The sequence below is a fragment of the Ctenopharyngodon idella genome, chromosome 21 (assembly GCF_019924925.1).
Source record: "Ctenopharyngodon idella isolate HZGC_01 chromosome 21, HZGC01, whole genome shotgun sequence".
NCBI lineage: Eukaryota > Metazoa > Chordata > Actinopteri > Cypriniformes > Xenocyprididae > Ctenopharyngodon > Ctenopharyngodon idella.
In genome coordinates this window covers 19,362,536-19,387,262 of record NC_067240.1, presented here as the reverse complement: position 1 = coordinate 19,387,262, position 24,727 = coordinate 19,362,536, and the positions used below count along the sequence as shown (strand labels likewise).

General features: G+C 38.1%; 2 protein-coding genes across 7 annotated transcripts; both read left to right on the top strand.

Moving 5' to 3' along the window:
• Positions 1-2,434: 2,434 nt before the first annotated feature.
• Positions 2,435-9,997, top strand: si:dkeyp-72g9.4 (uncharacterized). 4 transcript variants are annotated; one of them, XR_007927035.1, is made up of 3 exons: positions 2,435-2,591; positions 3,971-4,093; positions 7,958-8,137. XR_007927035.1 is itself a non-coding variant. In XM_051876689.1 (2 exons), the coding sequence occupies exon 2, from the start codon at positions 7,960-7,962 to the stop codon at positions 8,773-8,775; it is 816 nt and encodes a 271-aa protein (XP_051732649.1). In that variant the 5' UTR covers positions 2,471-2,591; positions 7,958-7,959; the 3' UTR covers positions 8,776-9,997. The 4 variants fall into 4 exon arrangements, 2 of the variants coding, with proteins under 2 accessions (XP_051732649.1, XP_051732648.1); XR_007927036.1 differs by having other exon boundaries at positions 2,443-2,591; positions 3,786-4,093; XM_051876689.1 differs by lacking the exon at positions 3,971-4,093 and having other exon boundaries at positions 2,471-2,591; positions 7,958-9,997.
• A 5,512-nt stretch (positions 9,998-15,509) lies between these two features.
• On the top strand, positions 15,510-24,290 carry kiaa1191 (KIAA1191 ortholog). Of its 3 annotated transcripts, none has more exons than XM_051876686.1 (9): positions 15,510-15,719; positions 16,215-16,336; positions 19,734-19,842; positions 20,043-20,236; positions 20,970-21,081; positions 21,446-21,570; positions 21,684-21,787; positions 21,871-22,031; positions 23,302-24,290. In XM_051876686.1, exons 3-9 carry the CDS (start codon positions 19,815-19,817, stop codon positions 23,511-23,513), a joined length of 936 nt encoding a protein of 311 aa, XP_051732646.1. In that variant the 5' UTR covers positions 15,510-15,719; positions 16,215-16,336; positions 19,734-19,814; the 3' UTR covers positions 23,514-24,290. The 3 variants fall into 3 exon arrangements, with proteins under 3 accessions (XP_051732646.1, XP_051732644.1, XP_051732645.1); XM_051876684.1 differs by having other exon boundaries at positions 21,871-22,052; XM_051876685.1 differs by lacking the exon at positions 16,215-16,336 and having other exon boundaries at positions 15,540-15,719; positions 21,871-22,052.
• Positions 24,291-24,727: the final 437 nt, after the last annotated feature.

Below are 24,727 nucleotides of genomic sequence, written 5' to 3'. Positions count from 1 at the left end.
GCGGCTGACTGGCAGGAGTTAATCGAAAACGATTTTCGGTGTGCAGACACAAACGCTGTACGGTCGCAAGCCATTGGGGCGGACAAAGCAGCGTGCGTTCGCTAAGGGTTCAGCGGGGGAGCAGATCTCAATCGCTCCCCCGCGGGGAGGAGAGCCCTCAGAGGTCCTGCAAAAGCTAGGACCTCCTTCCCGAAGCCTTCTTCACCTGAAGGACGGTCCTCAGATCGATCTTCTTCTCGGAAGACTTAGGGTGAGAACGCCACTTATGCTCCCAAGCTCTCTGAGTTTGGTGGGCAGCGCCATGGCTTTCATGGATGACACAGCTTCAAGGGAAAGGTAGCTAGCCAAAGCCTCTTCCACCCGCGGCATCATCCCATAGCCGTTCTCCCCCACAATGTTACTATAATCAAGCACAGGGGTATTGGACAGCTGAGAGGAATATGGCTTAGTCCATGACTTACAAAACTCATTGTGTAAGTCAGGAAAAAACACCAAGCCCTGGCATTGAGGTTGTGATCTGTACTGCAGGAAGCACTCGTCCAACTTGCTTTTCACATGCTCTTCCTGCCTCTCACGTGGCCAGCTGATGTTAAGTTTTACCACATCACAAGTCACAACCTCTACAAGCTCCTTGTATGTGGGAACATTAAGTGGTGAACTCCCTTCAATATCCCCCGCCTCGATGCTGAGCACATCCACTTGCTCAGAAGCAGACAGCTCGAGCATCTGGCCCTAACCCCAAATGGAAGAAGCCGCTGGGCAGGCTTCCGCACGGGGAGTGAGAACATCAGAGCTGGCAGACGAGGACTGGGAAAGTGCCAGAGCAGTCTAAAGACCCTCTGCCAGCTCCATTTGCAAGCCCCACGATCTAAGCCGCCGTGTCCGCCAGACCCGAACCGTGGGGAGCGCGAGCCTGGCCGGCCTCATAAAACACGGCCAGGTGGGAGTGCAGCACTCTCCCTCGAGAGCTGCCCGGGCGTGCTGCGCCACCCATTATAAATCTCGGGCAGGGATGCACACACTGCTTGAGTTGCTCGCTTGTCATGATATATATGTGTATAAGACACAACACCAAATAAGACTCACAAAAACACACAGAGCTTGTTGAAGAGCAAAAAGCTACCTCTGTTGTGTGCCGGTGTCCCTTTATAGCTTCCGTGTATGCCGTCATATGCTATGTCACGACGCAGCACCAATGGACGTTGAGGGCGTTCCCCAAAATGTTGTTACCGATGCAGTGCGAGTTCCCTCGAAAGGGAACCAGAGTTTGCTCAAACTAAACTCAAACTTACCTGGGTAGCAACTGAAACTGGCTTTGTGCAACAGGCCACTGATATGCACTTTGTGTTGTTTTTGAAGAGTCAACTTTTGGGGGTCCCATACACTTGCATTATATGGACAATTATTACCATTATTTTTCTAGAAATTTGTATATCTGAAGAAAGAATGTCAAATACATCTGGAACAGCATGAGTGTGAGTAAATTTTTCTTTTGGGTTTCCTTTTTTTGGGTATTTAAGAGGACATTGCATGTGTTCATAGAGATCTATGTTCAGATCTTTGATAATTAATTAAAATGATTAAATATAATTAAATTTACATTTTCAATAAATTAGGTATCGTTGCACCTGGCTTTGGTCAGTCCATCCTTGAGTCAGGGTTATTATCTAAAATTAAAACCATTAAAAAAAAAAAAAAAACATGTTTGTTAACTGAAATTAAATAAAATATTTAAAAAACTTAAACTTATTTTATTTCAGCTAATTGCTAAGACAACTTTTCTCATTTTCATTTAGTTTAACTTCTTTATTAAAATAACTAAAACTAAATGTGAAATAAAGATAACTATAGACATAGATAGTGTAACGTGTTGCTGTGTATAAAGCTCTCGAAGACAAAGTACTGAGAATAGACTTTATTACAAACATACAGGAGATACACGGGAGGAAAAGTAACACAACTAATATAAAACGAGATCCCTCCAGGAGCTGAAAGAACACAAGTCTTATAAGCACTGGGAGAAATCGTTAACAATACAAAACACCTGAACAGAATGATTAACTGATTAGTTACCTAGGAAACAAACTAGAACTCAGGCAAACACTAGGGAAAAAGAGCATACACGTGACAGATAGTCCACACAACAAATTTACTAAAGCTAAAATGAAAATGGAAAAATATAAAAATAAAACATATTCAAAATATTAATAAAGAAAAACCATAATATCTCAGTGATACTAAAATTACTGCCTTAAGTGGAGTGAATTTGGTCAGAACAGACTGAAAATCTTCTTATTTGACCTCTGACCAGAAATAAGACAAATGGAATGGGATTATATTGAATTTAACAGGGCTGGTCTATATGTGCTTATTTCCAAACTGCTCCACCTTCAAAACAACCTCCCTCTCAACATGTCCCTCCCTTTCACTCCCTCTCTCTTTTTCTCACACCCTTCCTTGTCAGACAAACACTTTTAAGACACAGTTTACAGTCAACCTTTTATGAAGCATATGTTGACGGTATCATCCGATAACTGCAACAGTTCACAGAACAAACGTGGAATATCCGGACCAGCAATCTACCATCACAGGTAACAGACTTTGCACAGCAAAAAAATGTTTATTTATCATGTGTATCAAGTACACTTTCAGGAAAAAAAGGTACAAAAGCTGTCACTGGGGCGGTACCCTTTTAAAAGGTATACCTTTGTACCTAAAGAGTGCATATTAGTACTTCAAAGGTACATAGTAGTACCAAAAGTGTACCTAAATGGTACATATTAGAACCTTTTTAAAGGATACCATTCCATCTTTTGTACCTTTTTTTCTGAAAGTGTATGTTCATAGGCAGATAAATTAACTAGGAAAATACAAAGTCAGTTTGGCTTGAGAAAGACGTATATTTCTTGTGTTTTCCGTCGCACATTTACAGTCTATAAACATACGTGAGGAATCGAACCCCTATACAGTTGTTTTGTGTGTTATACTATTGACGCTCACAAGTTTACTACCCTTTCACTGTGTGACAACAACATGAACATGATGAAAGGTCATCAAGGGCTCAATATATACCTGCAGACGGAGCTATATATAGCTGTATAAACACTCTCTTCACTAAAGATAAGAGCACCATTCAGTGAACCAAGGTCAAAAAATAGAGGCATATCTCTAAAATTAATGATAAAAAAGCAACCATGAGAGAGCAATTCAGGATATCGGAAAATTAAATTATAATTGATAAGACTGCTGACTTGGTATCAGGAATGTGTAATCACACTTTATATTAGGTGGCCTTAACTAATATTAACTTAGCAATATTAGTGCGATTTAAACTCTAACCCCTTATAATCCTAACCCTAAAACTACCTAACCATATACCTCAAAATACCTCACTCAATAGCAGTAAGTGTGGGAATTTTCCAGAACAGAATGTAGTTACACAGTAAATCCATAATCTTGTAGGTATTTAATATTAGTTCATAAGACCATCTAATGTAAAGTGTGACCAAATGAGTCTCCCACAGCAGGCTAACAAATGTAATTTTAATACTGATATGCATCATGTCCCTTTTTAACTTTTTTAACATGATATACATCGTGTCCCTTTTTAACTTTAGGGTTTTTTTAATCAATGTGTCGATCTCAATCTGCTTATTATCTATCCCTCATATAGGGGTTTGATTTAGGAGGTTATTTTTCTGTCTTTTTTTTTCTCTGACTATTTTTCCTCATACTGTCCTCTGAACTTCTTCCCCTCTCCTGATTCTTTCTCCCCACCACATCAGTAAAATCCATTTTGCAAATGATTCTTCACAGCCACAGGGACGGGAATGAAGGTGCTATTTTTAGCACTGACCAAGGGAGGAGAGAGAGTGAGGCGCACGGGAGAGGGCGAGCAAGCAAACAGGCAAGAGAGAAGGAGGGAGGGAGGGAGACAGGGGAGAAAATCATTATTTTTTGTGTGCAACAGCAGTTGGAGGCTCTGAGCTGAAGCAGGGAGCGAAGGCAGCAACAGGGAAGAGGAGACGAGACGAGAGGAGTGGAGGAAGAAGAGATCCACAGCAACGCCAGGCAGCCGAGAGACCCCTCTCAGGTGGGACACCACACGCACCGCTGGCCTCAATACAAACCAACGCAATCCGATAATTCCGATTTTATTTAAGGCTTTGATTCATGAGGATTAGAGCCAGAGATTCTATGAATTTCGTCAATTGTTGTCAGAAACGGCGAGCCGTAATGGGCTGTGTAAGACAGATCTGCTTTGATCTTGGAGTATATTGCAGTTCTTTTTTCCTTTATAGATTTGAGAGCTGGGAAAATCCAAGCATGTTTAGGCAACAAAAATTAGTTGAAAATAGGGATGGGTGGGAATTGGTGCTGGGTTGTTTACATTGGTCTGCCACAATAAAGAGGGGTGTTCAGATGATTTGGGCATGGGGCGGAAGGGGGTGGGGAGGAGCTGCTTCACGGTGTGTGTGTGTGTGTTTATGTGTGTGCTCTCCAATTGCTATGAAATCTGAGCACAGCCTGGGATGTGATGGGAAGAGGCGTTGCCATGGAGACTGGGCTTGCACATATTCCTGTAACCAATCCCTTCCATTATATACATTGATTTCTGGCATTTACTGTACAGAGCATCATTAAGGAAGGATTGAGCAGGTAATATCAACTTCTGAAATGATGCTGTTTAATTATGAATACAGAAATAATGTGGGTCATTAGTGTCAAAGCCTACAAGAGAGGCATTAGAGGGATGTGAGTGAGAGTATGTGTGTATGCTGATAAATTTGATATCTGTAAGATAACATTAAACAATAATGTGTAATTTGTTGACATTGGTTAACTACATTAGTTATGAACTAACAATGAAAAATACTTCTAAAGCGTTTATTTATCTTGATGTTAAATTTCAACATTTACTAATATTAAAATTGAAGGTTGTATCTGCTAGTATTATTTTATGGCCTGATTTAACAATGTATTTTTATTAACTAACATTTAAAAAGATTAATATATACTGTAACAAATGTATTGATTATTATTAGTTAATGCCTTAATGGAACCTCATTTTAAACCAATGATATGCTAGTTGCGAATTGCAAATATGTTGTTATGGCTCCCTTGAGAAAATTGTATTATTCAGATGTTGCTCTTTTATAGATCAGGAATTCTCAGTTGTTTCTTGAATTGACTTTGTCTTTATTTGTCTAAAATGCCTTTAGAGAAACAGAAACAGAAACAGTAAGAGGATAATAATAATAATAATGTGGATATCATAGACCAGATCATTTGAATTTGATTAGGAACATTTCAGTTAACATTACATGAGTGATTCCTATCTTGAGCATTTCATATTCAAATAGGTTAATAGTTAATTAAATAATTATAGTGTATATAGAATTATATAATACTTATTAAAAAAAATATTAAAATATTTCATATTTTTAAATGTAATTTAATAAACTGCATCAGTTCTGTTTGTCAGCAGATGTATATCAGTAACAGTGATGTATTTGGTTGCATTTTATTTTGTGATTTAACTGGAACAGTTTGAGATGAGAAATGGCATGCCTGTGACATGATGTGTGGGGGCAGCGCTCTTTGCCAAACATTGCCGCCCTATGCTGCCTACTGAGTTCACAGATGATTTGAGAGAAGAAGAATACTTGGTGTACAACGTAACAAACCTTAATGTTTTCAACCAATAGATTTAGAGGCCACATTTATCGTTTAGCAAATATCATGAGCAAAACTGAGTCATTTCAATAGGAATCGATGTGATCAGTGAGCAGATTTTGGAACGAGTTTAAGCCGGTCATGTTGATTTGCCACGTTTACCAACAGAACGCTGCTTGGTTTGAAAGTGACTTGTGTGTGAACTGTGCCTCATACATCACCTCACTATTGACAATAGACAATAGACTGTTTTGCCCACAGATTTTGCTAATGACCGCACCTTTAAGCTCAAAGTCTCCATTTGTTCTCCATTTAATCTCATTGCTTATGTCGAAACAACTGAGATATTAAAGGATTAGTTCACTTCAGAATTCAAATTTCCTTATAATTTACTCACCCCCATGTCATTCAAGATGTTTATGTCTTTCTTTCTTCAGTCGAAAAGAAATTAAGGTTTTTGAGGAAAACATTAGGCCTACAGGATTTTTCTCCATATAGGCCTAGTGGACTTCACCAGGGTACAACGGGTAAAAGGTCCAAATTGCAGTTTCAATGCAGCTTCAAACGATTCTACACATAGGCGTAATTTGCGGGTGGGACATGTCCCCACCGCTTTTTGCCAGGTTCGATATTGTCCCCACCACTTTTTGAAACATCTCGCGGCACGGATGTATACTAATATAAAAGAAACATCTCCAGTTGATTAGCAATTCGTTCGCTGTGTTAAATAATAGGTGATCTGGCGCTGGGATGTGTTGTTTTTGAAATCATGTTGAGTGCTCGTTGCCGCTGTTATCAGTGGCGCAACAGTGTTCTCTTGGCGCTCGTGCACATTGCGCAGTGTTCACACGGACGAGCGCTTCAATCTGTCGGCCGGAGATTCTATTCGTTCCGGTGAAATCACAAAACAAAATGCACATAAACGTGTCTCTGCTCTTGATATACAATCACTGATGAACATCTTTGGTTTTAATGAGAAAAAAATAAAATAACACGAGGGCGGATTAGAACCCAGAACCTCTGGCACGCTGAACATAAATTTTACCCCTCGTCCATCAGGACAATTCAACACTTACCGTGGATTTATTGGCTAATGTAAATACTTTCGAGACTAACAAAATATCGTATTATAGTAAGGACAAAACTATCATATTAAACAAGAGGTCTATGTCGAATTTTGTGCATTTATTATTGTAATGATACAATTACAATACACCACCCTCCCCCTCGACACACACATTCCTGTCCCACCCACTTTTTAAAACAAAGTTACGCCACTGATTCTACACGATCCCAGCTGATGAATAAGGGTCTAACAAAACGATTGGCCATTTTCTAAAAAAAAAAAAAAATTTATATACTTTTTTACCATAAATGCTTGTCTTGCACTGCTCTGCGATGCACCACGCATTATGGAATCACGTTGGAAAGGTCACGCGTGACGTAGGCGGAAGTACCGCGGTGGGGCGAAAAACTCCATCTCATTTTCTCCTCTAACTTCAAAATCGTCCGACGTCATTGTTTTACCTTTTTTTGTAAAGGGCGTTTGACTTAGTCTTTACACAGTCGCTTTGTAGACACTGGATCGGAACTTTCGCATACAACGCTCGTGACCTTTCCAACATGATTACATAATTCTTGGCGCATCGCAGAGCTGGTGCAAGACGAGCATTTGTGGTTAAAATGTATATACTTTTTTTTTTTTTTTTAGAAAATGGCCGATCGTTTTGCTAGATAAGACACTCATTCCTCGGCTGGGATCGTGTAGAGCCCTTTGAAGCAGCATTGAAACTGCAATTTGGACCTTCAACCTGTTGGCAACTGTTGAAGTCCACTATATGGAGAAAAATCCTGGAATGTTTTCATCAAAAACCTTAATTTCTTTTCGACTGAAGAAAGAAAGACATAAACATCTTGGATGACACTGGGGTCAGGAAATTTTAGTTCTGAAGTGAACTAATCCTTTAAAGTAGCCTAATTGGTAACACTTTACAATGAATAGTTAACATTAGTTAACAAAAAAAAAACATTTATTAATCTTAGTTAATGATAATTTTTTACTAACACATTAAAATCAAAAGTTGTTTGTCAATATTATTTATTGGATCTTAGCTAACAATGAACAGTTGTATCAAATGTCTCGCTCATTGTTAGTTAATGTTAGTTAAAGCATGTTATCTAATTGGACCTTATTGTACAGTGTTATCATTAAATACTGTGTCATTTTTCTTTTCTATCATTTACATATCTATTTAATGACACACTATTTTTGCTTCTACAGTCATGCGTCCCAGGTCCAGATTACTGGCTAAACGGGGCCTCCCCACCATCAGGGAGGGCTATGAAGAGCTGGTGCAGGACCTGAACCAGACCAACAGCCAGCACACCACCACACAGGACTACTTCCTCTCCATCTGCCATCTGGCCCGGCCTACCTTCCCTCTGCATGAGCCCGACTGTGACATCCTCTCCATCAGCCCTTTGGATTCCCCAAAGCCCTGCCTACGACTGCACCGCCTGCGCCAGCATCTGCAGCCTCCGCAGCCCCACACCTCCACAAGCAATGACCAGACAGTTGAACAAGCCCATAAAGAGAAAGAGACCACCAGATCTGCTCCATCAGAACCCCTGCAGGCCCAAGCCGCCCCAGAGGAGGACAACGGATGTAGAGGTGACGTCCCCAGCCCTGCAGATCCGCTGGAGTACCTCTACAGCCACAGAGGTGCTCTAGCTCTCCCCACCAGAAGGGGGAGCATTCCTCCACGCCGGCCACGCAGCGACACCTTCCCACGCTGTTCCTCGGCACCTGACGCCCAGCGCAAGAGCAGCTGCCCAGAGCTTTGCCTGGCTGAGACAGTCACTGCAGCGACAGTCCTACAGCGGTCGCCGCTAAGCAGGAAGAAGCTGGACGACGGTGGCCTGGCTGCGCGCAGTGGCATTTCCAACAAGCTCGACTGCGCCCCTGCTGGTTGGAGGGGAAAGAGCAGTCGCTGCATGGACAAACAGACCATAGTGTCCCACTGGATCGCAGAATGCCGCAGCGCTTGGAAGGAAGCCCGCATTCGTGCGTGCATGCTGCCCGCCATTGCCGAGAAGTAATCTGCTTGTGCGAAAATCTCTTTCCAGTGAGGCTAAACATCACGTAGAGTAACGTGGGTTATTTTGGAATTATGACTTTGCACTTCAGGTTTATATGCATATACATTTTTGGTGTATTTTAAACCCGTAACCCTATAGATGGTGCCATGTCGATACCACACCATAGTGTAGAGTTACCATGAATGTCAATGATAAGACTGAGTCAGTCCAGTAATGTCCAGTCGTGATCAATAAATGCATTGATTGTTGGATGCCTTTAAAATTGTTTAGTGACATTTAAAGACTTAAAATGTATCATCCCAACTGCAGTTCTAATATAAGCAACACAGTGTAGTTTAAAGGATAAAAGGTACAGCAATGCATAATATTCACAGATAAGAATCTCATTGTGTCCACAACATTATTTGGCTGGGACTTTTTTGAACACCCGGGTTTTAGCAAATTTCCATATTAGGCAGCTACTGTGATGCAGAATGAATATGCCATGCTTCCTTGAAAAATTATTGAACATTTGATGGCGTATCTAAAATTTTTGGGAAACAGGTTCAGCAAAAGATCTGACTTGGATTAGGGCACCTTTCTCAGAGGTATTATGTCCAACTATTATTTCTATACAATGTCTCAAACGCTTCTTAGTTCACTTTAATATATTGGTATTTACACAACAAGCTATGATAATTCCATCTTCTTACAACAAAGGCAAAATTACATAAGATCATGTTGAAAACAGCCATTATGTTTGTTTTCAGGCCCTTGTTTTGCAACTTTGTAACTGGATAGTCTGGTTAAAGGATAAATGATTAAATGTCCTAGACAAAGAATCACTTTTGTTCAACAACAAACCATAAAATAAAAAAAAGTCTGACCACATCATTTTGATATTCAGATGTATGGCAAAAGGCCAACGTAGAACTGCACTATTATCCTGTTAGACTGTTTGTACACATCCAGAAAATCTTGTTTTCTCTGCATTAATTTGGTGTTTCAGTATTTTGAGATTGTCTTACTGTTAAAAGATTAATTAGTACGGTTGCATGTGAATTTGTACATTATTTTGTATTCATGCATAAGAAATTTCTTTAAATTATTATTATGGATGTGATGATTTGAGAGAAACTGTATATTACACTATATGAGAAAAGAAAATCTGTTGTTTGTAAATTTTCAGCAACCTTTTACTTTTTTTCCCACTTTTTTAAATTAATAAAATGTCTGTGTTTTATGTATGAATTTTGTGTTTTTTTTCTCTGTTCCATCAACTAGATTAAAATTACAGTGAGTCTTCTGAGACAATTAGTAGTCTATTCCATTAGCTATAATATTGATCAGACAAACCTGTTAAACTGATGATTTTTATAACCTATTATTTATATCAATACATTTAAATCAATTTTATTGATCAACAGAAAAAGTCAATGAGCATTATGGTTTAGCAACCCATCAGCAATACCATAATGCAACCACAATATGATGTTTAATACTAATTATTGTATTAGTATATCTAACTTATTGTAAACTGCTAAAACACAGCAGTGAGCTGTTTCTTTTAATTACAAGATAGTATGACAATGCTGTGGCAAAACTATCCTTACTGGTGCAATAAATTAAAAATTATTTTTAAAGCACATTTAAATACAACACACGTTGTTCCAAAGTGCTGCCAGCTTTAGTTGCAGTAAAGGTGATAAAATGGATCTAAATGCAGCAGTTTTTATTTTATTAACCAAAAACTCAAAACAAAACACTTAAGATACTGGTACATAACAACGGTTAAATCAGAACAGAGAGTGCACTAAAAGAAACACGGGACTTAAATAGCCAGGCAAACTAATCAATGAAATGATCAACAGGTGCACATGATAATCAAATAAAAAAGAAACCATAGAAACAAATACAAACCCAGGAAACAGTACTAGAATATGTGCAAAGCCAATACAGGCAAGATAACACATGACAAAACCAGAACTCAGGAATCCATTACAGCTGCACAGATGCAATAAACCAATAAATCCACACAACATCAATCAATGATAAAATTCAAGAGTAATAGTAAAGGAACAGATGAGCTAACGTGTAACAGAAGACTGTTCCACAAACTTAGAGCTGTAACTGCAAAAGCTCAATCTCACTTAGATTTGTATTTAGACTAACAGAAGATGAGCACATCCTAGCCTAGACAAAGCCTTATGCAAACAACAGAATCTTAAAATCAGTTCAAAACTTCAGTTAAAGGAGGCAAGAACTAATGTGCTCCCTCTTTTTGTCCCTGTTAGGACTCTAGCAACAGCATTTTGCACCAGCTGTAACCAGGCCAAGAGATTAAACAAAAAATGTATTGCAGTAGTCAAGCCTTGATGTAATAAGGGAGTGAATCACTATTTCCAAGTTCTTCCTGGATAAGAAAGTGATAGCCCTAAGATGGCTAAAAAAGCTCCCTCTAAGCACTACACTGATTTGCTTTTTAAAATAATAAGGTGTTGAACAAGACACTAAGGCTTTTTACATGGGACTGAGCACTAGATGAGAGGGCTTTTAAAGGGTTAATTCACCCAAAAATGAAAATTCTGTCATTAATTTCTCACCCTCATGTCGTTCCACACCCGTAAGACTTTTGTTCATCTTCAGAACACAAATGAAGACATTTTTGATGAAATAAGAGAGCTTTCAGTCCCTCCATTGGGAGCAATGCAACTTACACATTCAAGGCCCAGAGCGATAGGAAAGACATCATTAAAGTAAACCATGTGACTCCAGTGGTTTAAAGGATTAGTCAACTTTCAAATAAACATTTCCTGATAATTTACTCACCCCCATGTCATCCAAGATGTCCATGTCCTTCTTTCTTCAGTCGAAAAGAAATTAAGGTTTTTGATGAAAACATTCCAGGATTATTCTCCTTATAGTGGACTTCAATTGGCCCCAAACGGGTGAAGGTCAAAATTACAGTTTCAGTGCAGCTTCAAAGGACTTTAAACGATACCAGACGAGGAATAAGGGTCTTATCTATAGAAACGATCAGTCATTTTCTAAAAAAATATAAAATTATATACGTTTTAACCATAGACGCTCGTCTTGAACTAGCTCTCTTCTTCTCTTCTTCTTCTTCTCTATTAGAAGTGTATTACTGCCCTCCACAGGTCAAAGTTTGAACTAAATTGTCATCTACAAACCCGATTTCAAAAAAGTTGGGACACTGTACAAATTGTGAATAAAAAAGGAATGCAATAATTTACAAATCTCATAAACTTATATTTTATTCACAATAGAATATAGATAACATATCAAATGTTGAAAGTGAGACATTTTGTCATGCCAAATATTGGCCCATTTTGGATTTCATGAGAGCTACACATTCCAAAAAAGTTGGGACAGGTAGCAATAAGAGGCCGGAAAAGTTAAATGTACATATAAGGAACAGCTGGAGGACCAATTTGCAACTTATTAGGTCAACTGGCAGCATGATTGGGTATAAAAAGAGCCTGTCAAGGACAAAGACTCTCAGAAGTCAAGATGGGCAGAGGATCACCAATCCCCCAATGCTGCGGCGAAAAATAGTGGAGCAATATCAGAAAGGAGTTTCTCAGAGAAAAATTGCAAAGAGTTTGAAGTTATCATCATCTACAGTGCATAATATCATCCAAAGATTCAGAGAATCTGGAACAATCTCTGTGCGTAAGGGTCAAGGCCGGAAAACCATACTGGATGCCCGTGATCTTCGGGCCCTTAGACGGCACTGCATCACATACAGGAATGCTACTGTAATGGAAATCACAACATGGGCTCAGGAATACTTCCAGAAAACATTGTCGGTGAACACAATCCACCGTGCCATTCGCCGTTGCCAGCTAAAACTCTATAGGTCAAAAAAGAAGCCATGTCTAAACATGATCCAGAAGCGCAGGCGTTTTCTCTGGGCCAAGGCTCATTTAAAATGGACTGTGGCAAAGTGGAAAACTGTTCTGTGGTCAGACGAATCAAAATTTGAAGTTCTTTTTGGAAAACTGGGACGGCATGTCATCCGGACTAAAGAGGACAAGGACAACCCAAGTTGTTATCAGCGCTCAGTTCAGAAGCCTGCATCTCTGATGGTATGGGGTTGCATGAGTGCGTGTGGCATGGGCAGCTTACACATCTGGAAAGGCACCATCAATGCTGAAAGGTATATCCAAGTTCTAGAACAACATATACTCCCATCCAGACATCGTCTCTTTCAGGGAAGACCTTGCATTTTCCAACATGACAATGCCAGACCACATACTGCATCAATTACAACATCATGGCTGCGTAGAAGAAGGATCCGGATACTGAAATGGCCAGCCTGCAGTCCAGATCTTTCACCCACAGAAAACATTTGGCGCATCATAAAGAGGAAGATGCGACAAAGAAGACCTAAGACAGTTGAGCAACTAGAAGCCTGTATTAGACAAGAATGGGACAACATTCCTATTCCTAAACTTGAGCAACTTGTCTCCTCAGTCCCCAGACGTTTGCAGACTGTTATAAAAAGAAGACGGGATGTCACACAGTGGTAAACATGGCCTTGTCCCAACTTTTTTGAGATGTGTTGATGCCATGAAATTTAAAATTAACTTATTTTTCCCTTAAAATGATACATTTTCTCAGTTTAAACATTTGATATGTCATCTATGTTGTATTCTGAATAAAATATTGAAATTTGAAACTTCCACATCATTGCATTCCTTTTTTATTCATAATTTGTACAGTGTCCCAACTTTTTTGGAATCGGGTTTATACAATATGCTAGTGCAAGTATTTAACAATTAGTTCAAACTTTGACCTGTGGAGGGCAGTAATACACTTAGCAGCATCTACACTGCCGGAATTCTATTAGAGAAGAAGAAGAAGAGAGCTAGTTCAAGATGAGCGTCTATAGTTAAAACGTATATTATTTTTTATTTTTTTTTAGAAAATGACAGATCGTTTTGCTAGATAAAACCCTTATTCCTTGTCTGGTATCGTTTAAAGCCCTTTGAAGCAGCACCAAAACTGTAATTTTGACCTTCAACCGTTTGGGGCCAATTGAAGTCCACTATAAGGAGAATGGTTAATAAAGTGGTAAATTATGTTTTTTGTGCAAACAAAGCACTCGCGTCACTTCATAAAATTGAAGTCAAACTACTGGACACAAATGGATTACTTTTATGATGTCTTTACTACCTTTCTGGACCTAGAATGTGTGAGTTGCATTGCTCCTAATGAGGGACAGAAAGCTTTCAGATTTCATCAAAAATATCTTCATTTGTGTTCTTCATTTTAAGGTCTCGTGGATTTGGAACGACATGAGTGTGAGTAATTAATGACAGAATTTTCATTTTTGGGTGAACTAACCCTTTACCTGAGCTTTAAAAAAAGCTGAGGCAGAGCTACCCTGTTGAAAAAAACAGCATAAGGTGGTTAGGTACGTTTTGACACATGGCAGCTGGTTTGAGCTGGTTTAAGCTGGTCCTTAGTTGGTCATGAGCTGGTTTAAGCTGGTCAAGTGCTGGTCCTAAGCTGGTCCTAAGCAACTAGCTCCAGCCCAGGACCAGCTTATAACTATCTCAATACCAGCTTAAACCAGCTCAAACCAGCCGCCATGCTTCAAAAAATACCTAACCATCATGTGCTGGTTTTTTTTCAACAGGGTGAGCAGAGCCTAGAATCAGCATTTTGGTTTTGGATTTATTAAGCTGCAAAAAAGTTACTAGCCATCAAGGTTTTAATTTCCTCAAAGCAATCCAGCATACCAGTTACAGCGGCATTACTATTTAAAGGGATAGTTCACCCAAAAATGGAAATTCTGTCATAATTTACGCACCCTCAGGTTGTTCCAAACCTGTATAAATTTCTTTGTTCTGTTGAACACAAAGGAAGATATTTTGAAGAAAGTTTGTAACCAGGCTGCTTTGGGGCACCATTGACTTCCATAGTAGATAAAAAATACTATGGAAGTCAATGGTGCCCAGAACTGTTCAGTTTCCCACATTCTTCAAAAGAAACGGATCCCTGATGTACTGCGAAGCACACTCAGATATGAGGCAACGACACAAGGATCATACCATATCCGTTCTGTTATTTTATTATGCCATTAAATATATTTGGAATTATTAATGTTCTTTGTAAATTACTGAACTGTTTTATTATGTTATGGCATAATTTTAAGAAATGTATGTTCTTTGTTATTTTGAATGTGTTGTTGTGTTTTTTTTTTTTTAACTTAGGTTTATAGCAGGTGCTAACAGTAACAGCTTCACTTGGTTCCTTGGGGGTCCTTTCTTATGTGAGTAAATGAGGCTCTATAACTCCACAGGGTGTGCGTGAAGCCGGATGCCAATGGAAAGGAAAGCTTCTTATTAACTAATCACTGAAGAATCACACACAATTTGTCTAGTTTGGTGCCATTACTGAATTTTGGCGATGATGTGTGTGTATGCTCATATATACAGTAACAATCTGCTAATTCATTAAAAGCAAAAACAGAGGGAAAACAGAGTTCAGTGTTTGTCTCTTCATACAGCTTACTGTTGAAGGTATTGTATTAAATGAGAGAAAGTCGTGTAATGCTGAAAAAGTACAAAACTACGTTACTACGTCATGAACGTAAGAAAATGATAACTAACATTTATGTTTGGGTGAATGATCTGGCACAACAGCTGTGTATTTAGGTCTTTTACTGCCCCGTGCGGCTAGCTGAAGTACTGCAGCAGTTGCTGTGATAATAACAAACCAAAGCATCGCGAGATTGGGGAATTGCAGCTCCAGTTGTGCTGTCTGGTGGTTGGTTATTGTCAGAGACCTAAAGGAAGGGGAAGTGATGGCGGATACAAAGGCCAACTTTTGTCAAACATATGTGATGTGTAATTTAACCATTCGGTTAAAAGTGTCCTCAGTACTTCGGCTGGACTGTTAGCTGCTGTAGGGGAGGCGCGGGAACACTTCAGCAGGTAAAAACAACTGATTTCCGCTCTCTTTAGCTCGCCAGCGCGAGCGCATCCCTCAAACCGGTTTCAGGTCGCCGAAACTGGATTGAACAGCTAGTCCTCTCATTTACATACCATTCAACAAATATTGTCGTATTTGTTAAAATGGTAGGTGTTATTCATTGTTTCAGTTATTGTTCCTTTTCTACTTTCAAACTTATTCGAAATAATATTTGATAACAAACGCGGGTTGTTGTGTTTAACGCTAGTGAGTTGGCTTTTGACGTAGCGGAAACTGAATATCATTACATAACATCATCCGGACAGTGTAGTCCCATTCCCACTTCCCAGCATGCTCGGATTCTCACGACACTGCTGCTCAGTGTTGCGCTATCACTTAAATAACAGTATTATAGACCGTGTTCAGATGCACATGTGGTATCTTTTCAGACAAAAGGTTTGTCTTGCAGTTAGTCATACGTTCCTCATGTTTTAAAGTCACTGTTGGTTCTTCTCCAGCTTTTTCTGCCTTATACTGGCTGTGCTTGTCCTGGTGTCCCACAATGCTGATTGAGCAAACTTCAGCTTGTCAGCAAGATCAACCTGTGCTATAGCAGTGGTGCTTCAGCCGCCCTTTGCTGGTAAGAGATCGCCACATTTCATTTAATATAATGAAACACGCGTGTGTAGATATGAAAATAAAAAAATGCGTTTGATATAAACATATATGTTACGCACTCAGCTAGAAAAGACGTTTGTTTATAAGAAGTTTGATTTTTATAATGCTAAATTAAAGCCATATTGTCTCAGATAGATTCATAGTACCTCCTCCATATGATCTACATCTGTTCATTTAGCAGATAGCTTTATGCAAAGGCTTTGTCATTGAAAAAGTCATTAAAAGGAAGATATAAATAGTGTCTTAAATAAGGTATCATTATCTTGGGCATGGTAAGAGTTACCATATGGTTAAATAGTGGACAGCACATGCAAATGTTTTGCATGTGGTGTCCCATGTTATTCTATATGCATTTTTGCACAGTTCAGTTTCAAGCTTCAAGAAAGGTTTTTAAAAAATCTAGTGTAATGCATATTTTTGAGTCATGAACAATGTGTTTAAAAAAGTTTCAGTTGTTAAATAACATTTCAAAGTGTTTAAATTATAATTTTTTTTTTTTTTACTTTTTATGTCAGGCGGTACAACCAAATTAGTTGTATGTATATACTGTAGTTGTGCCACCTGACATGGAAGGTGTGCCACCTGACATGGAAGGTGTACCAACCTGCCCAGTACCCATACTTGAAATGAGCAGTTTTTACCAGTGATGGGAATAACTGCGTTATAAATAAACGGTGTTACTAACGGCGTTACTTTTTTCAGTAACGAGTAATCAAAGGAATTACTTTTTCCCCCGTTACAACGCCGTTACCGTTACTGACAAAAAAATGCCGCGTTACTATAATTGAGCTCACTGAAGCGGTTTTGAGTAGGCTCTCTCTCAGCCATAGGACCTGCAAAGTTTTTTTTTTCTGGTGTGTGTGTTGGGGCGGGACACATGCTAACTGATGACGATTGGTGTGTGACTAGAGATGATAGACCTGCAAAGCGTTTTGTTGTAAAGAAATAGTAGAGGTTAGTCATACACAAATATAATTTTAAACTGATAGCCTAATAATGTACGATGCTCTGTATGTGTGTGTGTGTGTGTCTGTGTCAGAGCATGCGAGCAGAGTGCGAGCTCAAACCAGAATACCCTTTGTGACATGCTGGATCAAAAATATGTGAAATGTTTTTTCTAGTCGACTAGTAGTTTATTTAAGCCATTAGTTGACTAATCACATTTATATTAATTTAATTTCTTAAATACTGGAGAGATTAAACCAAAATAATGAGTGGTTACGTAATATAGGCTATATAGCACTCAAGCGTAAAGCTTGCCATAAACTGGCAAAAGTAACGATTATGAATGTGACAAAAACAGCAAGGAGACATTTTAATTGTTTATTAATAAAGTAATGTTTTCTGAATCAGTGTCGGCTGCAAAGATGAAGTTGACATTGCCGACTCTCATCAGCTCCGCATACTGGGCGCGCCTAAGAGAGAGAATGCACATTTCATTCGGATTACATAATCAGGGTAGCCTATTTCTTTTCATTTTGAATTATTTAGTTTAAAAAGTAGACATTTTAAGCTTTCTATAGATAAATTTCTCATGTCTGTGAGGCAAGCAGCCTATACGCTAAGTTTCGGTTCATTTAGTCTATAAGACGCGTTCCAGTTCACGTGCAAGTGATCGCGCCGGCACCTCCATGTCATGATTATATTGTCTGCTATATTTGCTTCTTATTTATTAAATCCAGGCAAGTGGTTGATGAAACATTGATTAAAATTAAGAATACAATTTGTACAAAACAAAATTCACTTTAAAGTAAGGCTTTCTAAAAAACAAAACTTAATGAAGTGGTCAAAATCATGTCTGACCCACTCCATGTCTCCCGATATATTGCGCATCTTATGATGTATTCGATCTTACTCGTGCTGTTCACTTTTCATAATTCAATAGATAAATTTAAAACATAACATAGGCCTATTTAAACATAAATATGAAACTACGTTTTCTTTAATGGCTACCAACACCTAGTACAGTACAGAGAAATTTCTTGTCGTGAGCAAGAGCGGATCATGAGTCACGAGTCGGATCAAGCATAATTTATTTTTTGACTTCTATTTAATATTGGGGCATCCAAGTTATTTTGCATATTTGAATGTTTTTTTTTTTTGTTTTGTTTGTTTTTTTAAAGTAACGCAATAGTTACTTTCCCTGGTAATTAGTTACTTTTATAATGATGTAACTCAGTTACTATTTTTGAGAAGTAACTAGTAACTATAACTAATTACTTTTTTAAAGTAACGTGCCCAACACTGGTTTTTACCAGTATTTGCGAGAGATCTACAAACCTTTTTACTCTGCCACAAGGATCAGTTGGGGTCCTCTGAATTTAATTTAACCATTTTAAATAGTTTTCTCATCTGTTCATTTGTTCGTACAGTTGCACCACCTGGCATTTTGGGGGTTTGGGATAAAACAAAATGGTAACACTTTACGATAAGATTCATTAGTTAACATTAGTTAACTACATTAGTTAACATGAACTAATGAACTGCACTTATACAGAATTTATTAATCTTTGTTAATGTTAATTTCAACATTTACTAACACATTATTAAAATCTTGTTAACATTAGTTAATGCACTGTGAACTAACATGAAAAAAAAATGAACAGCTGTATTTTCATTAACTAATGTTAACGAAGATTAGTAAATACAGTAACAAATGTATTGCTCATGGTTAGTTCATTAATGTTTTAACTAATGAGCCTTATTGTAAAGTGTTACCAACAAAATAATATGTATTATTTAAAAGTACTAAGAATGAATTCAAACTAAATAGGTTTTATAGAATAAAGCAATATATGTCACAAATTTATCAAATTATTTTAAAAGGAAATAATGCACTTGGACACAAAAATATCATGTCATTGTCAAATATCATGTCAAATATCATACCATTAATGGGCAAAGTAATGCATTCCACATGTTTGCTAGACGTCGAGAATGAATGTAATCATTACTTGTTTGTCATTTACAACAAAATATTGCATTTTTATTTTTGTCAAATAAGGTGCTGCACAATAGAATTTGTATACTTACTTACTATGTAAATTAAAACATGAATAAAAAAGTCATGGTTGTATGATATTCCTTATATGTATACAATTATAATAATACATGACACATTGTATTCATATAATATCAGGGGTTTTTGAATTTCAGCCACTCATTCATCTGTGATGATGTTGTGTTGGTCACTTTCACAGTGATGCGGGGGGCGGGTCAATTGAACACAGTACCAGAGTATTGCAGAATTGTGTCTCTTTAATGATTAATCTAAGGCTGTTGGATGGTTCTTTGGCCTTCAAATCAAATATTGCTTGGTTAATATGTAACTTGTTTCTTTCTCTTGATTTCCTCTATAGTTTTGATCCAGTCTCCTTAGATTGGGTTTGTCCAGGCTGTCTTCACTTTTTGGTCTAACAGAACCACTTCATTCAGTAGCCATGGTGTCCAGACCTGGAGACCTTCCAGGTAAAGGAGAGATTTAGACCTGTTTATGTTACACATTACAGTGCATAAAGTGAACTTTTTAAAGGCTTGTCAAGGGTATTAACAAACATTAACCTACATTTTCATTACGTTTAATAGATATATCACAGCAGTTTCTCCTTTTTAATTCATTAAATAGTGGCTGTTTGTTCATATGTTGTTGCTTTGCTCTTTTATCTCAGCCCTGGAAGCAGGTCCAGGTTCCTCAGAGGGACTCCTCGGAGGGATGTCCATCCCCGTCGGGATGACCCGTCGAGCTCTCAGCTATGATGATAATCTTGAGCGGCCAATGTCTCCACCTCCAACTGACATTAATATTAACAACCTGTGGAGGCGACCTGTTATACCGGAGAGGAAGTTTGCACGACTTGCTGAGGTTTGTGTGCATTGCTTATTCTTTGACCGATTTGCCCGCAGGAACATGCAAATTGAAGGTCACAGTAAACCATTTGGTTGTATAATGTCTATTCATGTATATCTCAATTTTAACTTGCCCTGCCTTGATTGAGAAACTATTAAGTACAATTCAATACAAAGTCACTGCTGTGTGTTTTGATGTTGGTCAGTGCTTCTCACACTTTGTTTTTGTTTTAATTATATATTAATTTCCAGTGTTCATTTTTACAATTTATTTTATTCATCTTTTAATGAAAATATAAGTCTAATATAAGAAATGCAGTCTATTTCATCATGTCATTCTTTGATTTTAGTAAAAGACTGTAAAGGACCAAACTTCAACCAAATTGTTCAGCATTAAAAAAAAAAAAAAAAAAAAAAAAATATATATATATATATATATATATATATATATATATAAATAAACATTTAATGTAAGTTTGTCACTTACTGACATAAATGCATAATTTGTAAATTGTCCAGAAAACAGTGCCAATTCAAGTGCATATTCATTATTCAACATAAATCATTAAAATGTGGGCTATGCATAAAGATGTTAAAATTGTTTTCAGACATTAGAATTAAAAGATGGAGCAATAACCAAATACGACACACACACACACACACACACATATATATATATATATATCATTTCCATACCACAATTAGTCTATATGCTAACAATTCTTCTGATATCTCCTGTATATATTTAGGAGGATGAGTCAGAAGGAGGGGTAAAACAAAGTGCTACTTTTGAATCCACTAGACCTCCAGTTCCTGTGGTGAAAGCCAAGGCTTCGTCTGTCATGAACTCCCTCATTATCAGTAAGAATGTTATGATGACTGCCTCATGCATCAAATTTCACAGTGTTAAAGGGATAGTTCACCCAAAAATAAAAATTCTGTCATCATTTACTCACCCTCATGTTGTTCCAAACTCATAAGATTTCATATGGATTAGTTTTACGAACTTTTTGAAGCATTAAAGTGGTGGTAGTTGCGTAGCTGACAATGGAGGGACAGAAAGCTTCATTTGTGTTCCGAAGATGAACGCAAGTATTACAGTTTTGGAACAATGTGAGTATTAGTAATTAATGACAGAATTTTCATTTTTGGGTGAACTAACTCTTTAACTGCTGTTTAGTAAAAAAATAGTGGTCTTAATTGGACCTGTTGTGTTGCGTTACAGAGCAGACCCAGGAGAGCATGCACAAGTTCGAGAAGCAGGCAGGACTGACTGACACAGGATACACTCCACACAAAGGCCTGAATGCAGAGGAGACCCGATACCATCGTCTGGCAGAGTCAATGCATGTAGGCAGAGATCCTCCTAACGTCAACTCCAAATGTCAAAGGATAGATTTTGGTCTGACATGTCCAAAACAGTTTTTTTTAAAAGCATAAATTGTGTGTATTGGATGTTGTAGAAGCTTCAAATGCAGAGTGTGGATGCCAAAGAAGAGAAACAGCCATCATCTACTCAGTCAACGCCTTCTGGGACCCCTCAATCCTCACCCAAGCAGAGACGCAGGTGCTGAGCGAGTCAGAAGCTTCACACCCTTTGTTTTGCATTAATCATTTTGTGGGTGCTAATTTTGTGTGTGTGTTTGGCAGGGGCTGGTTCACTAGTCAGGGCTCCACCGCATCTCTCACAGGCTCTGAGATGAGCATGAGCTCCAGCTCCAGTGTAGATCTGGCTTCAGGTGATGGACCTGTAGAGCGCTGGGGCGCATATGGACCTAGGCCTCAAGTCAGCAAGTCCACCACTGACCCAGGTACAGATCCAGCCGCAACAGGTAAACCACACGATGCACTTTACATGTACAAAATCCTTTCTGCATACACTCTTTTTTTAAACATCAAAATGATCCTACTGACTCCCACTTGCATTCAAATAATCCATTCTAGCAGCATGAGTTGATCAGATATTCCCTTTTTATCATTCCTACATCACAAGGGAAAAAATAACAGTAGTTTTTGGTGGTTTTTGTCACACATTGCTCCCAACCTTTAGTTTATCTACAGTCTACTCATAATTTAAAGTAGGGATGCACCGATACCACTTTTTCCACAATACTTTTATTTTTAGTACTAGATACTGAGTATCAATACCTGTATTTTCATTGCATTTTTAATTTTTAAAAATATTGGGTAGAGAAACCAAAAGAATATGAATCAAATTAGTTGGCTTAGCTAATAGATATTTCCTTCTGTTATTTTCATGCCTAATTATGCCTGTTAAAATGTTTTGTATGGCTACTGTTACTTTCACTGTTCATATTATTGCTCTATCATATAACTTCGCACACAGAAATCAATCTTATAGAAATGAGATCCATCAGGAAAACCCACTCACTTCATTACACTTGTTTGCTGGAGATGAGGTAAATAGTTGCACAGTGAATCCATGATTTAATTTTTATCAAGCTATCATGTTTATTTTTCCTATCCACTGGTCACAATTGAAAGCCTAACTCAGAAATAACTTGTATCCATCGGGCAGGCAATAATATAAAGTATATAACTAAATAAATGAATCAAAGTAGCCTAATGGAGCAGCAGCCAAATCAGTCAGCAGGACACCGGGATTTTTCCTGACTGACAGCAGGGCTGCAGGCTGTGCACACGTCAATGCCATTTACGTTCTGGTCCAGTCAGGTTCGAAAAATAGGCTACATGTGGTCAGGTCAGACTTATCGGTTCTTTCTCGAGTCGGGTTTTTCTTTTAAGAAAAAAAATTCATTTATGCATTTTGTGTTCGAGTAAGAACACGATACGGGTCGATTCGGGTCAGGTACAGATCTTAGGACCTGAGAAGACTCTAATTTGTACTAACCACTGCAGACTGAGACTAACTCTGTTCTACTACATATTAACACTGCTTGACCAATCAAATTCAAGGACCAGAACTAACCACTGTATAAAAATGTGTAGAGCTCTGCAGGCAGCTTTTTACACATGCAGTGCTTCAGATGTTGGAAGTTCATCGGACTTCACCCTCTAATCTGTGTAAACACACCCAAAGTCATTCCTGTGTATTCACAGGGGGCTTTGCCCTGCAGTCCTATAAGGGAGCTCAGAAACCCACCCCTATGGAAGTGATGAAGGCTCAGGCCACCCGCTTGGCCGAGGACCCCACCAACTTCAAAGCTCCCCCCAAGATGGAGATTCCCACCATGGAGGGGAAGAGACAGGTGACCCGACCTCATAAACTCAAACACAGAGACATGAACGTCCTGACACCCTCTGGATTCTGAGAGAACTCCCTACATCCACCTCATCTGTACACATAGTGAACCTGTAGCTGGTCTACCCTCTCTATTTCCCTTGTGCTGTCTTGCTGTTGGGTCACTGCAGTAGTAATTGCTTTTCCCCTTCACAGGCGCATCATTTTGCTAGTGTCTAAAGTAAATGTTCGTCCTCAGATGTCGTGTGAGTGTGTATGAGCACTTTTGTTGGTGCCATTGTCTTTTGTTAGCCTCCTCTTTGCTTTGCCTTTTAATTTATCCTTTAAAGTGTTACTTTAAGTTAGTATGTGTGAGGGTGTGCGTGCCTTGATGTTTTTGTATATACTGTGGTTTAATTATTCATGGCTTACTTTAATGCTATAATGAACAAAAACAGTGTTTCTATGTGTTGGATTTTTCGTTCCATCACAAAGCAACAGGTTAGAGAACTTTGTTGTCTGCCTAGAGCAATTGTTATATATTCCGTAATCATGTTGTGATTTACTGTGTAACATCATCAATACACAATGGGTTCAGTGATAACTTAATTCTTTAAGTCTGTGCTGTTGTGTATTATGACGTTGTCGTGATACGGTTGTGTCGAGGACGGTCTGACAAATGATGAAGGCACTAAATTGAAAAAAACTTTGGCTGAAATTTTATTTAATGTAACAGCTCTGGACAGAGAATTTCTTATATTTTTGTTACAAGTTTAAAATTGTTTAATTTTCCCAAAAAATCAAATGTATGTACTTTGATCTTGTTGGATCTGTTAATACATGAATAAATAAATGGACTTAAACGCCATTTTTTTTTTTTTTTGCTCTTGATTTTCATTCTTGCAATTCCCTGTTTAACCTTTTTGGTTATTGTAATGTAATGATAATACAATGAGTTCAAATAAATCTCATATGGGCACATACAAGTTCTTACACATTGGCTTTTACTTTGTACACACATTTTTCTTTTGTAATCTTTTCAAAAGTTTAATTAAAAAAAAAAAAATTCTTGGTTTAATATGATGCAAAATTGTCTTTCAAAAACAGTACAAAATCTTACCAACTTTTGAACAGTCTTTCTCTGTGTGTGCGTACAGGTTTGGCTACACTTGTGAGAGCCAAATATCCTCACTTATATAGTGAAATATTATGACAACCAACTAGTAAGGACATTTTACTGGTCCTCACTAGTTAAAAAGGCTTATTTATCGGTTTTTATTCAAATCTAGTGTTTTGCACGTTTCT

Excerpts from the sequence above, each read along its gene's own strand:
- si:dkeyp-72g9.4 (XM_051876689.1), top strand. The coding sequence starts at position 7,960 with ATGCGTCCCAGGTCCAGATTACTGGCTAAACGGGGCCTCCCCACCATC.
- kiaa1191 (XM_051876684.1), top strand. The coding sequence starts at position 19,815 with ATGGTGTCCAGACCTGGAGACCTTCCAG. Across the intron at positions 21,788-21,870 it reads TCACCCAAGCAGAGACGCAG|GGGCTGGTTCACTAGTCAGG; the intron begins GTGCTGAGCGAG and ends TGTGTTTGGCAG. Across the intron at positions 22,053-23,301 it reads TACAGATCCAGCCGCAACAG|GGGGCTTTGCCCTGCAGTCC; the intron begins GTAAACCACACG and ends GTGTATTCACAG.